Source organism: Carassius carassius, unplaced genomic scaffold, assembly GCF_963082965.1.
Source record: "Carassius carassius unplaced genomic scaffold, fCarCar2.1 SCAFFOLD_64, whole genome shotgun sequence".
Lineage (NCBI taxonomy): Eukaryota > Metazoa > Chordata > Actinopteri > Cypriniformes > Cyprinidae > Carassius > Carassius carassius.
The window spans coordinates 191,207-210,951 of record NW_026775161.1 but is presented as its reverse complement, the minus strand read 5'-3'; the positions used below and the strand labels follow the sequence as shown (position 1 = coordinate 210,951).

Below are 19,745 nucleotides of genomic sequence, written 5' to 3'. Positions count from 1 at the left end.
ATGCAAAATTTTGCTTTGGTGGCTGTGTTTGGAATAAATTTTTGTTGTAGAAATAGAGCAAAAACCGGCAATATGGTGTCTAAAACGCAAGTCTCTTAGTTTGCTGTCCTGTTGTAAAAAAAAAAATATATATATATATATAAATATATATATATAAATATAAATATATATTTAATAAATATAAATATAAATATAAATATATATATATATATATCATTGGCGGCTGCTGGTCTTTCAAAGAGGGGAAGCTCATTTTCGGCCTACATTATAACCCTCTGATGGTCTTCATTTGTAATGACACTCGGGGTCTTTTTGACCTCAGACAATAACATTTCATTTTGTAATAGTAAAATATTTAAATTTTTTACAAATATAATTTTACTCTGTTCAATTATGTTTTTACTAAACTTTGTACAGTTTTTGGAGGATTTAAATCTTTTACATTTCTATAAATAAATAAATATTTATTTAAATAGGCTTTTTTTTTTTTACAAAAAAAGAAAAAAGCATTTCAGGTAAAATTCACTTCATAAAAGACCCAGATTTCTAACTTTCATACATGGGGATACCATGGATAATTTTATAAGGTTTAATGTAAGATTTTTGCCCATTTTTGGGGAAATTCAGTTTAAAAATGGTAATAAATCACTTTAACCACTAGATGGCTATAGTGTGTGTGTGTGTGTGTGTGTGTGTGTGTGTGTGTGTGTGTGTGTGTGTGTGTGTGTGTGCGTGCGCGCGCACATTTTCAATCTTAGTTACCAATTCAATTTTGTGGTGGTTCTGCATTTTACAAATATCAAGAAATATTGCCGCAGTTTGTCTTTCGAATACACTTGAGAAATCCGCGATCATGGGACTGAGCGTGAAACAGCTTCACCGACTTCTTATGGTGCAGACCGCTGTCAGTCAAAAGGAGATCGACAGATCCTCCAATCATCACGCGGAAGCCCAGTCTTCATTCACCTCCAGAGACGCTGAGCGTCCGTGGGCGGGACATAATCGCAGCATTTATCCAATGACCGTCTAGCTTCGGAGCACTGAAAAAAACTGTTCAAAGAAAGCCCCATTGAAGTCGCTCGGCTTCTTTAGGGAAATGCACTGTGACGCTGCGGGAATGTATGAGAAGAAAATCGAGTCAGCCGACTTGTAGCTGATTAACACAATACATAATACACAATAGTACATATTTGACCGTTGTTTTTTTTTTTTACATTACGTGGGGTTGATGTCTTGTCGAGATTTTATAAACTGCTAGTTTGGTCTCCCTAGGCAAGCACAGCATACACAGCATAATAGAGTATAAATATGGGCAGGGGTTCACTTCATTTCCTTCAAGTTCAACTTCAGAATATGACGGGGTTTCGTTTTCAGCGGTGTCTGCACCACTAACGCCTGTTTTGTCCGTCTGCATCTTTCTTGTGATTTTAGCGCCAGTTTGCCCTCCTGCCCATTATTTACTGACATAGCTTCCAGGGAGCGATTTTTTTTTACTCAGTAATTAATGTGTTTTAAAATGTAGCGAAGTACAATACTTCAAACTAAATATACTTAAGTAAAAGTAAAATTACAGATTAAAAAAAATACTTAAAAAAGTAGAAGTACACAAAAAAGCTACTCAATTACAGTAACGCGAGTAAATGTAATTCGTTACTTTCCACCTCTGCGTTACATGATGCATGAATATTACCAGTGAAAATAACTCTCTGCTGCTCACAGAGGCGGCATTCATTTGATCAAAAATACAGTAAAAAAGTATTGATTTATTATTCCAATGTACAGTAAAACAGCTGTTTTCTGTGTGAATCTGTGTTAGTGTAATGTATTTCTGTGATGCTCCGCTGTATTTTCAGCATCATTCCTCCAGTCTTCAGTGTCACATGATCTTCAGAAATCAGAATAATATGATGATTTACTGCTCAAGAAACATTTCTGATTATTATCAATGTTGAACACAATTGTGATGCACAATATTTTGGAGGAAACTGTGAATCACTTTATTTTTCAGGATTCACAGATGAATAGACAGCTCAAAAGAACAGCATTTATTTGAAATAGAAATCTACTGTGATATTATAAGCAGGGGCCAGTTCCATAAACTTAGCCTCCTTGTTAAGACACTGTCTTAAGAACTAGTCTGACAAATTAGCGGTCAACCAAATGGTAATCAGTCTTATTTTTCATTTTTATTTTATGTATTTTTTTGTAACTTATTTAAAAATAAATAAATAAATATGACAAGTCTTAAAGAAATAAAACTAGCTGACTAATTTAAGACTATTTTAAAAGCCTTTATGCTTCTGGCCCCTGTAATGAATGTCACCAGGTGAGTGATTCTCTGTGTTATTTCACACGTGTAACACACATGTCTTCAGCGTGTTTGATTCTGTCTGCTGACATTCTTCACTGTTAATTTACTCTGAGATGATTTTAGCTCTGCACTAACTCAGTCTGAAGCATTTCACATTAGCATGAGGACATGAAGCGCTTGCGATTTCAATATTTCATCTGTCTTGTGTTGTTTATCTGCACTGGATGTTTTATTTAGCAAAACCCCATTACAGGCTGGAAAACAGTCTTAAGTTCTGCGGAGGCAGTCGGGTCTCGACATACAGCCACAGCCAAAAGATTCTTTGTGCTTCATCAAATTTTAATAAAGCCCGGTGTTTTAATGGCCACGCAGGGCCGAAGCGGATCTGAAAGCTTTTTTAATTATATGGCTGAGTGCCGCGTCTTTGTTCTTGGCACTGAATGATGCCATCCTGCACTTCTGAAAACTTTCTTTAGCTGCGTGTTCATAGCTTTTAATTGCATATTGAAAAACGCTGAATGAATCTCATGTGTGGAGAAACATGGAGCATGCTTGAGTTTGACTAATTTATTCTCACACCTTCAGACTGACGCTCTGACTTGTCTTTGATGGACAGCGTGAGCCGTCATTATCAGTGTCATTGCAATTCATTACCTCAACCAGTCAGATGCAATTCAACAAAACTATTGCAGCTTTATGAAAAACATCTACACTTCAAAATGTCTACTTATTACATACATACTATTAATTAAAGCTGCTAGCAGCGATGACAGGGCCCTTGCAACTGGGCTCACCGACACCTGGTGGCTTTAGGCAAACAGATAATGGTGGGCAGTATGCCTTTAAATTGACAAATATAGGAGGAATATTTTAGACTAATTAAAATATTAATATTGCATAAGAAACTAGTGTATTTTTTTACATTTTAGTAACTGCTATTAACTAACAATAAACTCAGATTAATGATTTAGTAATTAATAGTTTAATAGCATAATTAATGTAAATAATGCAAAATGTAAAATTTATTCTAAAGTGAAGATCACGGTAACCCACTAGCAATGGCTCGAGATTAACCAAATCCATATGAATTATTATTATCCAGAACCTTACAAAAACGTCAAAGTTTTACAGTGACTTTAGTCATTACTAGGGAGTTATCATGATCTTCCCTTTAAAATACTGATAAAAAACATGTGTAATTCCCTCTGACAGATTTGGTAATACTTGATTCATTACTAGTGGGTTATCATGACCTTTACTTTAGAATTATTTACACATTTTGCATCATTCAAATTAATTATAGACCTGTATATAGTAAAAAAAGAAAAAAAAAATTCTAATAGTGATCCACCACTTTCAACTAAGTACTATAGCTTACTGATTGGGCAATCAGAGTTTCTTGTTAGTTAAACAGTAGTTACTGGAATGTTAAGAGTGTTTTAGTCATTTATTCCTGTGTAGTTTTTTGTTAGGGATGGAGCTGTATTCTAAAGTGTTATTGTTAGTTTGTTCTCATGTACTGTCAGATGTCACACAGCTGAATCTGATTTCAGTGAAGAGGAGAGGTTGTGCTGTCGGCTGCTGGGATGATTGGATTGAGAGTGGCGTGTTTCTGAATGATTAGGGTGGTTATTATTGTGTCTGCTCTGGTGTTTCGTCCTGCGGCTCTCTCCTGCTCTGCTGGGCCCTGTAGGGTCTGCTCTCGAGGGCTGTGTGCCGCTGTGATTAAACTCACTGGATGCATTCAGCTGGAAGTAATGAATTACACATTAATCCTTCTAATCTATTCCTCCACTGCTGGATTTCCTAATCAGAGCAAACAAGCACACTCCCGCTGTAAGTGCACATGTGTGTGAATCGAGACGAACCTTTGGTGATCCTGTTTCTCTGTAGCAGCTTGTGTTCCTTGTTTTTGTCTGCTGTCCGGTCCTGATGGGGTTTGTCCTCGTCCCCGGGACGTCTCACCTCATCGACTGTTGCCATCTGTTGGGCGCAGATGAGGCTGTTAGTCTGTTTGACACGTCTTGAGTGAGAATTAAATTACTATAAGATTAATTGAGTTTTGATTTGTGGAAGCAGAGAGCCGACACATTGACGGTGGTGATGTGATGATGTCCTCTCAGTTTGGTGTCAGTGGTTGTCAGGTCATGGTCACAGCGATTTGATAATGTTATGTCAGTATCATGATGTTGTTGTGTCAGTAGTGTGATATTGCAGTATTGTGATGTTGTGTCAGTAGTGTGAACTTGCAGTATTGTGAGTCGTGTCAGTTTTGTGATGTTGTTTTGTCAGTAGTGTGATATTGCAGTAATGTGACTCGTGTCAGTATTGTGATGTTGTTGTGTCAGTAATTTGATATTGCAGTATTGTGAGTCATGTCAGTATCGTGATGTTGTTATGTCAGTATTGTGATATTGCAGTATTGTGAGTCATGTAAGGATCGTGATGTTGTTTTGTCAGTAGTGTGATATTGCAGTAATGTGAGTCGTGTCAGTATCATGATGTTGTTGTGTTAGTAGTGTGATATAGCAGTATTGTGAGTCGTGTCTGTATCCTGATGTTGTTGTGTCAGTAGTGTGATATTGCAGTATTGTGAGTCGTGTCAGTATCCTGATGTTGTTTTGTCAGTAGTGTGATATTGCAGTAATGTGAGTCGTGTCAGTATTGTGATGATGTTGTGTCAGTAGTGTGATATTGCAATATTGTGAGTCGTGTCAGTATCGTGATGTTGTTTTGTCAGTAGTGTGATATTGCAGTAATGTGAGTCGTGTCAGTATCGTGGTGTTGTTTTGTCAGTAGTGTGATATTGCAGATTTGTGAGTCGTGTCAGTATCGTGATGTTGTTTTGTCAGTAGTGTGATATTGCAGTATTGTGAGTCGTGTCAGTATCCTTATGTTGTTGTCAGTAGTGTGATATTGCAGTATTGTGAGTCGTGTCAGTATCGTGATGTTGTTCTGTCAGTAGTGTGATATTGCAGTATTGTGAGTTGTGTCAGTATCGTGATGTTGTTGTGTTAGTAGTGTGATATTGCAGTATTGTGAGTCGTGTCAGTATCCTTATGTTGTTGTCAGTAGTGTGATATTGCAGTATTGTGAGTCGTGTCAGTATCGTGATGTTGTTTTGTCAGTAGTGTGATATTGCAGTATTGTGAGTCGTGTCAGTATCCTTATGTTGTTGTCAGTAGTGTGATATTGCAGTATTGTGAGTCGTGTCAGTATCCTGATGTTGTTCTGTCAGTAGTGTGATATTGCAGTATTGTGAGTTGTGTCAGTATTGTGATGTTGTTGGCAGTAGTGTGATATAGCAGTACTGAGTTGTGTCAGTATCATGATGTTGTTGTGTTAGTAGTGTGATATAGCAGTATTGTGAGTCATGTCAGTATCATGATGTTGTTGTGTTAGTAGTGTGATATAGCAGTACTGTGAGTCGTGTCAGTATTGTGATGATGTTGTGTCAGTAGTGTGATATTGCAGTATTGTGAGTGGTGTCAGTATCATGATGTTGTTGTGTCAGTAGTGTGATATAGCAGTAGTGTGAGTCATGTCAGTTTTGTGTCAGTAGTGTGATATTGCAGTTTTGTGAGTCGTGTCAGTATCATGATGTTGTTGTTTCAGTAGTGTGATATTGCAGTATTGTGATGTTGTTCTGTCAGTAGTGTGATATTGCAGTATTGTGAGTCGTGTCAGTATCGAGATGTTGTTTTGTCAGTAGTGTGATATTGCAGTAATGTGAGTCGTTTCAGTATCGTGGTGTTGTTTTGTCAGTAGTGTGATATTGCAGTTATGTGAGTCGTGTCAGTATCGTGGTGTTGTTTTGTCAGTAGTGTGATATTGCAGTAATGTGAGTCGTGTCAGTTTTGTGATGTTGTTTTGTCAGTAGTGTGATATTGCAGTAATGTGTGTCGTTTCAGCATTGTGGTGTTGTTTTGTCAGTAGTGTGATATTGCAGTAATGTGAGTCGTTTCAGTATCGTGGTGTTGTTTTGTCAGTAGTGTGATATTGCAGTATTGTGAGTAGTGTCAGTATCGTGGTGTTGTTTTGTCAGTAGTGTGATATTGCAGTAATGTGAGTCGTTTCAGTATCGTGGTGTTGTTTTGTCAGTAGTGTGATATTGCAGTAATGTGAGTCGTGTCAGTATCGTGGTGTTGTTTTGTCAGTAGTGTGATATTGCAGTAATGTGAGTCGTTTCAGTATCGTGGTGTTGTTTTGTCAGTAGTGTGATATTGCAGTAATGTGAGTCGTGTCAGTATCGTGATGATGTTGTGTCAGTAGTGTGATATTGCAGTTTTGTGAGTCGTGTCAGTATCGTGATGTTGTTGTGTCAGTAGTGTGATATTGCAGTATTGTGAGTCGTGTCAGTATTGTGATGATGTTGTGTCAGTAGTGTGATATTGCAGTATTTTGAGTCGTGTCAGTATCATGATGTTGTGTCAGTAGTGTGATATTGCAGTTTTGTAAGTTGTGTCAGTATTGTGATGTTGGTGTTTCAGTAGTGTGATATTGCAGTAATGTGAGTCGTGTCAGTATCGTGATGTTGTTGTGTCAGTAGTGTGATATTGCAGTATTGTGAATCGTGTCAGTATCGTGATGTTGTTGTTTCAGTAGTGTGATATTGCAGTAATGTGAGTCGTGTCAGTATCATGATGTTGTGTCAGTAGTGTGATATTGCAGTAATCTGAGTCGTGTCAGTATCGTGATGTTGTTGTTTCAGTAGTGTGATATTGCAGTAATGTGAGTCGTGTCAGTATCATGATGTTGTTGTGTCAGTAGTGTGATATTGCAGTAATGTGAGTCGTGCCAGTATCATGATGTTGTGTCAGTAGTGTGATATTGCAGTATTGTGAGTCGTGTCAGTATCCTTATGTTGTTGTTTCAGAAGTGTGATATTGCAGTAATGTGAGTCGTGTCAGTATCATGATGTTGTGTCAGTAGTGTGATATTGCAGTAATGTGAGTCGTGTCAGTATCGTGATGTTGTTGTGTCAGTAGTGTGATATTGCAGTAATGTGAGTTGTGTGAGTATCGTGATGTTGTTGTGTCAGTAGTGTGATATTGCAGTAATGTGAGTCGTTGTCAGTATCATGATGTTGTGTCAGTAGTGTGATATTGCAGTAATGTCAGTTGTGTGAGTATCGTGGTGTTGTTGTTTCAGTAGTGTGATATTGCAGTAATGTGAGTCGTGTCAGTATCATGATGTTGTGTCAGTAGTGTGATATTGCAGTAATGTGAGTCGTGTCAGTATCGAGATGTTGTTGTGTCAGTAGTGTGATATTGCAGTAATGTGAGTCGTGTCAGTATCGAGATGTTGTTGTGTCAGTAGTGTGATATTGCAGTATTGTGAGTCGTGTCAGTATCCTGATGTTGTTGTGTTAGTAGTGTGATAAAGCAGTATTGTGAGTCGTGTCAGTATCATGATGTTGTGTCAGTAGTGTGATATTGCAGTAATGTGAGTCGTGTCAGTATCGAGATGTTGTTGTGTCAGTAGTGTGATAAATCAGTATTGTGAGTCGTGTCAGTATCATGATGTTGTTTCCAGTTATATGCTGCTGTGGTGTCAGCAACGTGGTATCCATAGCAACATTATGTGATTGTTATGTCATGCCCTCAGTCTGATGAAGAGCATCTGCAGATCTTTCCAGGTGTAATGGATGTTTAATTGAAGCGGTTGCTGTGAGCGAGGCTGTTTGTGTCTTTTAATTAGAGGAATAAATTGCACTCATTACAGAGTTTGATTTCAAATAGAGCTGGAAGCAGATGTGGATGTGCAGTGCACCTTAAAACCGTCTCTGTGAGTCTCATCACATGAGTCAGACATGACAGAAACAACATTTCCTTATCAGACTCTCAGTTTCCAGGGATCTGTGTTTGTGCATGATTCTGGTCTGGCTCTGGTCGCTGTCAGTTTGATTGTAGTGAGGAGGATGAATCCATGGTGTGGAGGGTGGAGAAGCGTTCGCAGCAGTAGGCTGAGTGTTGTCTACAATTCTGTCAGCTGCTCAGATTTCAGGGCAGGTTCAGGGTTTGGTTCATGGCTGGAGTGAGGCTCATCAGTCTGTTTTGATCTGCCTCTGATGATTTATGGGTTAGGGTTACAAGTGTTTCTTCAACAGTAACTAAAGATGCTGATCCAGGAACAGACGTGGGTGTGTGTTAATAGTTTTTCAGCTTGATTTTAGCTTTTTCATCATCAGTTTGAAAGGCAAGGGTTAATCTGAGAGTTAAATTACATCATTGGTCACTAGTTAGCAGGTAATGCTTCATATCCCAAGCACTGATTTAATTATAAACACTGTTTTCTCATAATGAGCAGTTTGGGTGTTTATACAATGCAGAAGAGTGTGTTTACAGAGACACTGAAGCACATAAGAACTTGGAAAACAAACCAAAGACTTTCTAGTGTCTCTGCGTCTCTATTTCATGTGCTGTTTGTGGAAAGACTCATGCGGTCTGGTTCTGAAGTGGTTTGTTAGCACTATTCAGACTTTTAATTTAGTGTCCATCCGTGTTATTTTAGTGTCACTGGGATACTATTATAGTTTTTATGAAAATTTGTAAATTTCCATTGGAAATGTAAGTGTCAGTTTATAATTTTTTTAATGTTTAAGTTAAAGTTATTTAATGTGTTTCTGTCATTTTACTGTTTTACAGATTCATTGAAAGTTGATCTTATCATTATTGAAGCTTCACAATGCTCTTCTGAAGAACAGACATAACTGCACACACAAATCTGGTGAACAGGAGCTCAGACAGATAGACCGTGTCTGAAGCTGGTTTTAAGTGAACACTTCTGTATTTTGTGAGTCAGATGAGGTTAGCTGACGTTTAGGTCATGGTTTGGTTCGACAGGCATGTTTGAGTTGTGTGTTTGTTCAGTTGTGCTTCTCAGTCCGCTGTATGTTCGGTCTTTGAGCTCTACACACAAAATGGCTTCCCATGTTTCCTTTGTGACAAGATGCCTGGCTTAAGAGGAGATCTGCCCCACTCCCTCTCACACACACACACATGCTCGCTCTTTGATGGAGGCTGTCGCTGTATCTTTCTGGGGTTTCTGCATGTGTTTTAGGGATGTAAAGTAGGTCAGGATGGGAAACTGTCTTAATTTCATCTCCGTCTCTGCACCGCTGCTCTGCTTGAGTTTGCAGCTCGTTCTAATTCGAGGTAATCGAGACACTCTATCTCTTCATGCGTCATCAGTCTCTTTTAGCACTGACGATCATGTGGAGATCACAGTAACTTGTCATGATGTTCTTTAATGCTGGTTGGACAACACAATAACTTAACATACACATCTGCAGAATAAGGAGAGAGATGATAAACAGTATGGTTTAGCAGTGCAGTCTCATGGAATGCTTGAAAAGCTGAAGTTCTCCGTTGTGTTTCGTGATGTCAGATGTGTGATTGACGGCTGTGAGTTTCTCTGACACACGTGATGCGTTACATAACAGTCAGACACGATTGGGCAACTCCTAATGATGGATGAGAGAGAAGACGTCTAAACGCTCAGGGGATGCTCTGACTGTAAGAAAGAGAAAGAAACTCAAGTCACCAGTAAAAGAGTGAAGCGGGATAAACTGCGTCCTTCAGATCCTGCTGATTCTAGGACTCGCTCTGGGTTCATCACGTCCACTCAGATTATAGACTCTCTATGAAATCTGCGTTATTTTATAGAAAATTTTAAAACTACAATCAAAAATCATATTGCAATATCTTAAATAGTTCTTGATTTATAGGCATGTAAAATTTGTAAAATTTCTATTTATGGCACTCAAACAGGTTCAATGCAGTTGTTTTGACAGAAGGAAATGAGGTTCATCTCTAGTTTCAGCATTATTTGTTCTTTAGACATTACTCTTAAAACAAAATTACTCGCGTTTGGTTTTTGATCACTGAAAATGTGTACATTTTATTGATTTACTCATTGATCCATATTTAAATTTCAATATCTCTGGTCAACGAGCCATGTAGGCCATTAAAACTAAAGATGTCAAAAGGAAAGCTTGTTAAGGCCCAGTATATTAAAGTGCTTTAAGATATCTTTAATGCTCCTTGAGTTACAGGCATGCAAACTTTTGAAGGAAAAAAAAAACTTGAAAAGTGCCTTTCCCCATTTGAATGGCCAATGCAGAGACTGTAAAATTGGGGTAATATGATCATATTTTCTTGACCTGGTAAGGACTCTAGCTGCTGCATTTTGGACGACCTGTAGCTTGTTTATTGACGAAGCAGGACAACCACCTAGAAGTGCATTACAATAGTCTAGAGGTCATGAATGCATGAACTAGCTTTTCTGCATCAGAAACAGATAACATGTTTCGTAGCTTGGCAATGTTTCTAAGATGGAAGAATGCAGTTTTTGTAACATTGGAAATATGATTTTCAAAAGACAAATTGCTGTCTAATATAACACCCAGATTTCTGACTGTAGAGGAAGTAACAGTACATCCGTCTAGTTGCAGATTGTAATCTTCAAGATTCTGTGTGGTGTTTTTTGGACCAATTATTATTGAAAATGATTGGTTATCCATTCGATGTTTTACATTTATACACTGTCAGTTTAGATAATTTATAATCAAAAGCATCTCTAACTAATTGATTTTATTTAAAAAAAGGGCTTTAATAATAATAATTTTAGTAGTAGTACATTCGTTCGTATATTGAGGGGCGTAACATTTCCGTCACATGCTTGAGGTATTCGGCCAATCACAATGCACTGGACAGCTGGCCAATCAGAGCACACCTCGCTCTTCAGAACGATGAGCTTTGTAAAAACCGATGCATTTCAGAAGGCGGGGCATAGAGGAGAAACAATAATGTACAGTATGTGGAAAATTAATTGCTTTTTGAGCTTAAAAAGCATAAACACATTTCATTCGACCAAATACTGTTTTTTTCTATCATTGGATATGACCCCTTTAAGTTTTTTTTTTTTTTTGTATATGATGATGGTTTTTCTCAAAAGAAAAGGTAAAGTCTCAGAGCATGTGTTCATGTGTTAAGGCGGCAGATGCTGAAACACTGCTGGCGTCACACACTCTGATGTGTGTAGTAAACAAAATTCCACATCTGCAGGAAAGGTCTTGTTCTGCATGTGATCCGTGTCAGAAGCGCTGCATTGATCAGGATCTGAGCTGACTCCCTTCAGCTGCTGCTGCTGGACTGATGATGATCATGTCTGAATGATCCTTCTGTCAGCGATTACTCCCTCCTGTGTTTTACACCTGCATCTTATGTGGAACATAGATCTTACTGAGATATTTTCAGAAATGTTGCAGTGTGTGTGTGTATGTGTGTGTGTGTGTGTGTATGTGTGTGAGAAATCACTCGTTCTTTTGAATCTTTTTTTTTTTTTTTGTCCAGACTGCTTGTGTGGTGTTGTTTTTATTTAGACCTGCAAAAAAAAGCAATTAGGAGTGTTAGAATCAAACATGTTCATCTGACGGCTGCCTCTAGTGTCTCTGACTCAGCCATTGATTAAACACACACACACACACACACACACACTCTCTTCATTATCAGCCGCAGTCATTATAATTCATCACTGGACGCACCACAAATCAAAGCACGTCTGTCACAGCTCAGTCTGATAGGGCTGTGCGGTTGCTAGGATGCTGTGTGTGGTTGCTAGGCTCTGTAGATGTGATGCATTAGCTAATGGAGTTGATTCAGAAGTCAGTGCACTGTGCTCCCAGCATGCACTGCAGCAGGAACACATTATGCAGAGGGCTGTTTGTTCTTGTGGTGTGGTGATGATTATTCACAGCATCTCTTCTGTGATGTGATTTATGGGATCGTTCGTCTGGTCAGCTGATCTCTACATTACTGAGGTCTGTGAGGATGAGGATGAGGACGAAGATTTCTGCCTCTAGAATAACAGCTTGAGCTCAGACCATCAGGAATAAAGTTTTTAATGCCGTTTTGCAGCTGCATAGTGATTTTAGCACTCAGAGCATCTCACTGACATACACACAATACTTCCTTCACTCAGACGTGTCAGTGTGTGTGTGTGTGTGTGTGTGTAAGAGAGAGAGAGAGAGAGAGAGAGAGAGACTCTCATCCGTTCCCAGCAGCCGTTCCACACACTCTCTGTTTTTGTGTTTTGAGAATGGGTTAGTGTGACGTCGCTTCATGAACAGAGACGTGATGAAAGGAAACTGTGTCTTGCTGTTTTTCTTCTGAGACAATTCAGTCCTGCCTTCCTCCTCCTCCTCCTCCTCCTCCTCCTCCTCTTCGCTCTGTTTCCCATGAGGCTCTTGTGTTTCTCTGATGTGTGTTTCCTCTGATAATTAGTCGGTTGCCAGATACTACAAGCTGTAGCCCGAGGGAAGGAGAGCAGCGATTGAGTCTGGGCTGTGGATCAGTTCTAAACGGCTGTGTGTTTGTGAACGGCTGGACTGTGACGGCATTTCTCGGCCAGACTGAAATTGTGGAGGTGTGGCTGATGTTCTGCTGCTCGCCAGCCACATGAGACACTACATTTTATTTCTGCCTTTTTTCATTTCTTCTTGCTTCCTGGTTAAATTATTATTGCTCAAACCCGCTGACACTCTCAAACGCTTCTTATCTTCAGGAGTTGTTACTGGTTACAACAAGCACAAACTGCTTTTTTGCAAAACAGAGAAAGCAAAGCCATGGGTTTGATTCCCAGAGAATGCATGAATTAATCAAATAAATGACGCCTTAAATGCAATGCAAGGCACTTTGATTAAAAGGCCAAATGCATTCATGTAAATGTATTAGCAGAGATAGTTCATCAGTGGTCAATTTCACACATTTTTTTAAATATTTCTGATTACAAGGCTGCATTTTTATTTTAATCAAAAATATTGTAAACATTTTTTAATATTATTACATCTGTTCTGTGTGAATCTGTGTTAAAGTGTAATTTATTTCTGTGATGCTCCGCTGTATTTCCAGCATCATTCCTCCAGTCTTCAGTGTCACATGATCTTCAGAAATCAGAATAATATGATGATTTACTGCTCAAGAAACATTTCTGATTATTATCAGTGTTGAACACAGTTGTGCTGCACAATATTTCTGTGGAAATATGCACTTTATTTTTAAGGATTCACAGCATTTATTTGAAATGAAAATCCTCTGTAACATTATAAATGTCTTTACTGTCACTTTTGATCAATTAAATGTGTCCGTCATTTAATGGTATTAATTAATTTATAATATTAAAGTATTAATTTGTATTAAAGTATTAATGAATTGCCAACATATTACAATTCAGCTAAAACTGATCATTGTATTGCAGTATTCCAACGGTCTTCTTCTAAGTAGATAGATCAGTTCTTTATTTTGTCAGTAGTATGTTTAATGTAATTATCATCATGGGCAGTTATTTTTTTATTTTATTTTTGTTGAGTAAAACCTCTGCTCAGTCGTGTGTGTGTGTGTGTGTGTGTGTGTGATGTGCTTCATTGGTGGTGTGATTAGCTTGACTCACTGCAGAGCATGTGTCGTATAAAGTCATGCCTCGGCTCTGATGAAGCTCCATTAGGGCTCTGTTCTCAGAGTCTGAAACACAATCAGTCATGAGCGTCGACACACGACTGAAGCAGACGGAGTGACCTCCGGCTCTCATTCACACTGCAGCTACAGTAGACTGATGCTCTCTCTGATGGTGTGTTTGTGTCTGTGTTTCAGCTGGGACGACCTACATCTTCGGCCGCGGAGGGGCCCTCATCACATACACGTGGCCCCCGAATGACCGGCCGAGCACGAGGGCAGACCGGCTGGCCGTGGGCTTCAGCACGCAGCTGAAGGAGGCCGTTCTGGTGCGGGTGGAGAGCGCCAAGGGACTCGGAGACTATCTGGAGCTTCACATAGTAAGAGCCAATCCTGGGGACCGGATGGGCGGAGTTTGAAAGAGGGGGTGTGACACTGGGTGGAGCTGGTCTAGAAGCACAAGGGAATGGTTGAGGGTGGGGCTTACAGTAACTGGTTTATATAAGAGGGCGGGGCTTACAGTGGCTTACAGTGACTGGCATATATTAGAGGGCGGGGCTTACAGTGGCTTACAATGACTAGCGTATATTAGAGGGTGGGCCTTACAGTGACTAGCGTATATTAGAGGGCGGGGCTTACAGTGACTAGCGTATATTAGAGGGTGGGGCTTACAGTGGCTTACAGTGACTGGCGTATATTAGAGGGTGGGGCTTACAGTGACTGGCGTATATTAGAGGGTTGGGCTTACAATGGCTTAAAGTGACTTGGCGTATATTAGAGGGCGGGGCTTAAAGTGACTTGGCGTATATTAGAGGGCGGGGCTTAAAGTGACTTGGCGTATATTAGAGGGCGGGGCTGACAGTGGCTTACAGTGACTGGCGTATATTAGAGGGCAGGGCTTATAGTGACTAGCGTATATTAGAAGGTGGGGCTTACAGTGATTTGGCGTATATTAGAGGGCGGGGCTTACAGTGGCTTACAGTGACTGGCGTATATTAGAGGGCGGGGCTTACAGTGACTGGCGTATATTAGAGGGCGGGGCTTACAGTGACTGGCGTATATTAGAGGGCGGGGCTTACAGTGACTGGCGTATATTAGAGGGCGGTGCTTACAGTGGCTTACAGTGACTGGCGTATATTAGAGGGCAGGGCTTACAGTGACTAGTGGATATTAGAGGGCGGGGCTTACAGTGACTTGGCGTATATTAGAGGGCGGGGCTTACAGTGACTTGGCGTATATTAGAGGGCGGGGCTTACAGTGACTGGTTTATATTAGAAGGCGGGGCTTACAGTAACTTGGCGTATATTAGAGGGCGGGGCTTACAGTGACTGGCGTATATTAGAGGGCGGGGCTTACAGTGATTTGGCGTATATTAGAGGGTGGGGCTTACAGTGACTGGCGTATATTAGAGGGCGGGGCTTACAGTGACTTGGCATATATTAGAGGGCGGGGCTTACAGTAACTTGGTGTATGTTAGAGGGCGGGGCTTACAGTGACTGGCGTATATTAGAGGGCGGGGCTTACAGTGACTAGTGTATATTAGAGGGCGGGGCTTACAGTGACTAGCGTATATTAGAGATCGGGGCTTACAATGACTAGCGTATATTAGAGGGCGGGGCTTACAGTGACTTGGTGTATATTGGAGGGTGGGGCTTACAGTGGCTTACAGTGAATAGCGTGTATTTGGGGTCGGGTTTACAGAGCCTGCTGTATGTTTGAGGACAGGGCTTACAGTGTCTGGCATTTATTAGAGGGTGAGGCTTACAGTGACTGGTGTATATTTTGGGGTGGTGCTTACAATTAATGGTTTATTTCAGATTTTAACAGTTGCAGCATAGGAGATGTAAAGTTCTTTTAGAGACATTGTTCACCATCTGCTGTGATCGTGAGAGAAGTGAGAGGAGTTTTCTGAGCTCTACATATGTCTTGTTTTATTCTGATGTCTTATAGGTGAATTGGACAGTGTGTGGGAGGATTTTCAGGCTTAAGAAGTAGAAACACGCGCTCTTTTCAGTTAGTGCTGCTATAAAGCTGTATCATTGAGGGGAAGCTGCAGGGGATCGTGGGAAACGACAAGTGTGCTCATAGATATACATACATAATCCATCTGTAAATGAGCAGGGCTTCTGAGTTCAGCTTTTATTTACTGTAAAATGCTTTGTTATCTCTAACCTCTCCAGCGTATAAGTAGTTTTGTTTAAAAGAGAGAGAGTTAATATTAATTTGATATACACAAACTATGGACTAAAAGGAATGCCACACAACAGCAGATGGGATATGTGTGTGTGTGTGTGTGTGTGTGTGTGTGTGTGTGTGTGTGTGTGTGTATTGAAGACTATATTGTGTAAATCTGGCATTCACCCTAAATCACCAGCCCATCTCTCTCTCTTTCTGAGATCAATTACTGAGCGGTTTCTCGGTCTCTGCAGTAATTGTTTCTCAGTGTGTGTGTTGAAGGACAGATGGAGGCTCTCAGGCTGTTGATGGTGTCGAACCTCACCATGGCTGCTTTCTCACCACATACTCCTGTGTTTGTGTGTCAGTTGTGATAAAGACCTTGGATTGTGGGGTGTGTGTGTTCTCCTCCTCTGATAAAGACTGTCTCTCTATTGTGGTGTGTGTGTGTGTGTGTGTTGTGTGTGTGTGTGTGTGTGTGTGTGTGTGTGTGTGTGTGTGTGTGTGTGTGTGTGTGTGTGTGTGTGTGTGTGTGTGTGTGTGTGTCGGGAGTATGGTGTTTGTGAAGTTGTGCGGTGATTAATCTTTGTGTTGGTGTCTGGAGGGGACGGCAATTAATTTTACCCTGCGTGGGAGGAAACTCTTTCAGCCCTCAAGCCACACACACACACACACACACACACACACACACTTTTGTGTTCTCCAGTTTGAGTTTCAGAAACGAGGGCATCATTATGAAGAATAAAAGTGAAGCAGGTCAGATTCTCAGAGTTTTATGAAAGTGAATGTGAAATGTGAAGTGACATTCAGCCAAGTATGTTGACCCATACTCAGAATGTGTGCTCTGCATTTAACCCATCCGAAATGCACACACACAGAGCAGTGAACACACACACACACTGTGAACACACACCCGGAGCAGTGGGCAGCCATTTATGCTGCGGCGCCCAGGGAGCAGTTGGGGGTTCGATGCCTTGCTCAAGGGCACCTAAGTCGTGGTATTGAAGGTGGAGAGAGAACTGTACATGCACTCCCCCCACCCAGTTTGTGATATCTGCGGTTTATTTGATCATAACTTTATTCAGGTGTCAGTGTGAGTGGGTTTCTACGAGCTCTGACACTCACTCATGGCTGATGAACGGCCCGCGCTGATACTCCTGGGTGGCCAGATACGCTCCATTAATCTCAGAGTGACGCTTCTGTGCTGTAGGGCACTTACTAGTGAGCATCTGGGCATCTCTGTAATCTTTCTCGAGTCAATTGGAACGGAACCGCGCTGTTTTTCTGTCTGAATGCAGGATGATACTCTCACTGATGTCATCGTCAGCATTGAGGAAGCCAAAATCTCATTCATTTTCTAATTAGGGGAACCATTTATAATGGTAACCTATAAACCTTTAAAGACACAGCTACTTTGAGATTCTTTCTTGATGGTATGTGCTTTTGTAAAAGTCATAAACATTTGAAAATTTGAAAATACTATAACACTACTATATTGCATTTATTCAGCAACCAAGACCGCAAACAGTATGGTCGAGATCTCATGACAGAACACAGACCGGCTTTCATTTACGATGAACATCTCGCATGGAGATCACTAAACTCCAGTGAAGAGCGAGTGTGTGCGCATGGTTGCCAGATTGCAAATAATGAGCAAAACACCAGGCAGAAAACGTGTGCATATATATATATATTTATTTAGTTAGTTAGTTATTTAGTTATTTATTTGTTTAATGAAAACAAAGAGATTTTGGTAAAGTTTTTTTATTTTTTAAAATACATTTTAGTCTCATCTTTTATTGTCAGCAATATTGCATGTTGTTATAATCACAGTTATCATTTATTGACCATATTGTGGTCTCGTGTTAGTCTTGGGAAAAAGAACATCAACTAACCTTTTTCCGTCATAGTTTTCATTGACGAAATTAACTCTATTCCTGCTGTGATTATGAATTTATAACTGGAAAATTCACATTTAATTTGTGAAGGTAAAATGTTAGAATCACTTTAAGTTTGGGATCTTCTTTAGAAGTTCTTGAGAGTCTCTTGAGTCCTGAGCTGTTCCTGCGTCCTGATTCTGTGCTAACAAGCTTCATCTTTATCTTGTGCGGTGGAGAGAGAGAGCGAGTGTGTGTCTGTGCAGGATTCAGACGCGTCGGCTCTGGGACTCCTCAGATTTTAATGATGTTTACGAGGTCGCAGGAACCGGATTTTTTTTTTTTAATGAAGACTCTCCCTTGTGCTTTGGTCCTCGTTGGCTATTGTTTGCAGGAGCGGTAAGACAACAATTAAACGTGAATCAGTGCGTGTAGGTGTACGTATCTGAGAGGACATGAGGAAGCACACACTCATTACTGTACCTTCAGAAGCTCAGCTCAGAAAACAGCAAGAGGACCAGCAGATGACCTTTGACCTCCAGTCACAGCACACGTGACGCTCATGGACTTCTCACGGTCACATAATATTTTCATCTTACAGTTTTTTTTGTTTGTTTTTTCTTTTCTTTTTCTTCTGTTCTTCCCAGATGTCATCTATAACCAGACGGATGTCTCTGCTTTCTGAACATTTTTCTCACTTTATTTGCATTGTTTTCTTGCCTTCACATCGTGCTTTAAAATTGTGTAACATAATATAGAATTGAACACACACTCTCACAGACATAAACACACACACACACACACACACACAGAGAGCCACATGCACACACTCACACTCATTCATCTTCCTGTATCTGCTGAGTGTTTTAATAAGGGCTTGGTTCAAGTGTTCACGTGTGTGTTCACAGATACACACACTCACAGTAATGGTGTGTAGTGTTTAATGATATCAGTGTGTTTGGTCTTTCAGTCAGTTTCAGTCTCTGGTTCAGTGATTTTCTCCTATATTTTACTACATTTACATGTTTTTACAGTATCTATAAAGCCAGAGCAGAACTGTTGTGCATCTGTGAGCAACACAGCGGTGTTAGTTTCTGAATGAATCCATGTTTTGATTGAATCAGTTGAAGCAATGAATCAAACGGAGAGCCGTTTACTTAGTTCCTGAATGAATCACCCGTTTGAACGAATCGAATGAATGAATGACTCAAACACATTTACCATCACCTGCTGGCAGTTTTAGTTTATTTAGAGTATCATTTAATAGTAATAATAATAAAAACTTTAAAGTGATAGTTCATCCTAAACATTTAATGTTTTCTGTCATCATTTCCTCACCTTCATGTCATTTCAAACCTGTATGACTTACTTTCTTTGTGTTTTGAAGGCTGTTGATATCAAAGTTGATTTGGTTAGCAGTGATTTTCAGTGTATGAACAAGAAATGTTGAGATGTTTCTTAAGTCATCATCTGTTATACTCCATAGTTCGTGTTAGGCTGTTGTAGCCTAAACTTTTATGTGTAGTAAATTTTATGTTGAATTAAATAAAATACTTATTTCTAAAGCTATTATTTAATGTCTACCTGATACTTTTCTCATTTAACACAATAATAGCTTTAAATAATCACAGCCAAATTTAGTTTTATATAGTAGTATTTAATAGTAATTGTGTATTATTTATTTATCTTTTTAAGAAATGTGTATAAGAAATGAACCCAAAACAAAGAACTACATATTGAAGAGTATTGCTGATATGTTCTGGATTTGTGAGTTCCCAGCATGCACTGCAGCATGAATAAATGATGCAGTTACTGTTGTGTGTTATACACTCTCCTGCAACAATGATGATGATACAGAAGCAGATACTGAAAGCACAGAGATCTGATGTGATGTGAGCATGCTGGTTTGTGTCTCATTATCTGCTGTTC

The 19,745-nt window shown here is 39.8% G+C and overlaps 1 protein-coding gene across 8 annotated transcripts in view; it reads left to right on the top strand.

The window, feature by feature from the left end:
- The window catches only part of LOC132137490 (neurexin-2-like), a 430,743-nt gene that overhangs the window by 372,525 nt on the left and 38,473 nt on the right, over positions 1 to 19,745 (top strand). For all 8 annotated transcript variants that reach the window (XM_059547511.1, XM_059547513.1, XM_059547509.1 and 5 more), the window contains one exon: positions 13,963 to 14,144. In XM_059547511.1, the coding sequence (XP_059403494.1) occupies positions 13,963 to 14,144 (182 nt within the window). The remainder of the gene's footprint in view (positions 1 to 13,962; positions 14,145 to 19,745) is intronic.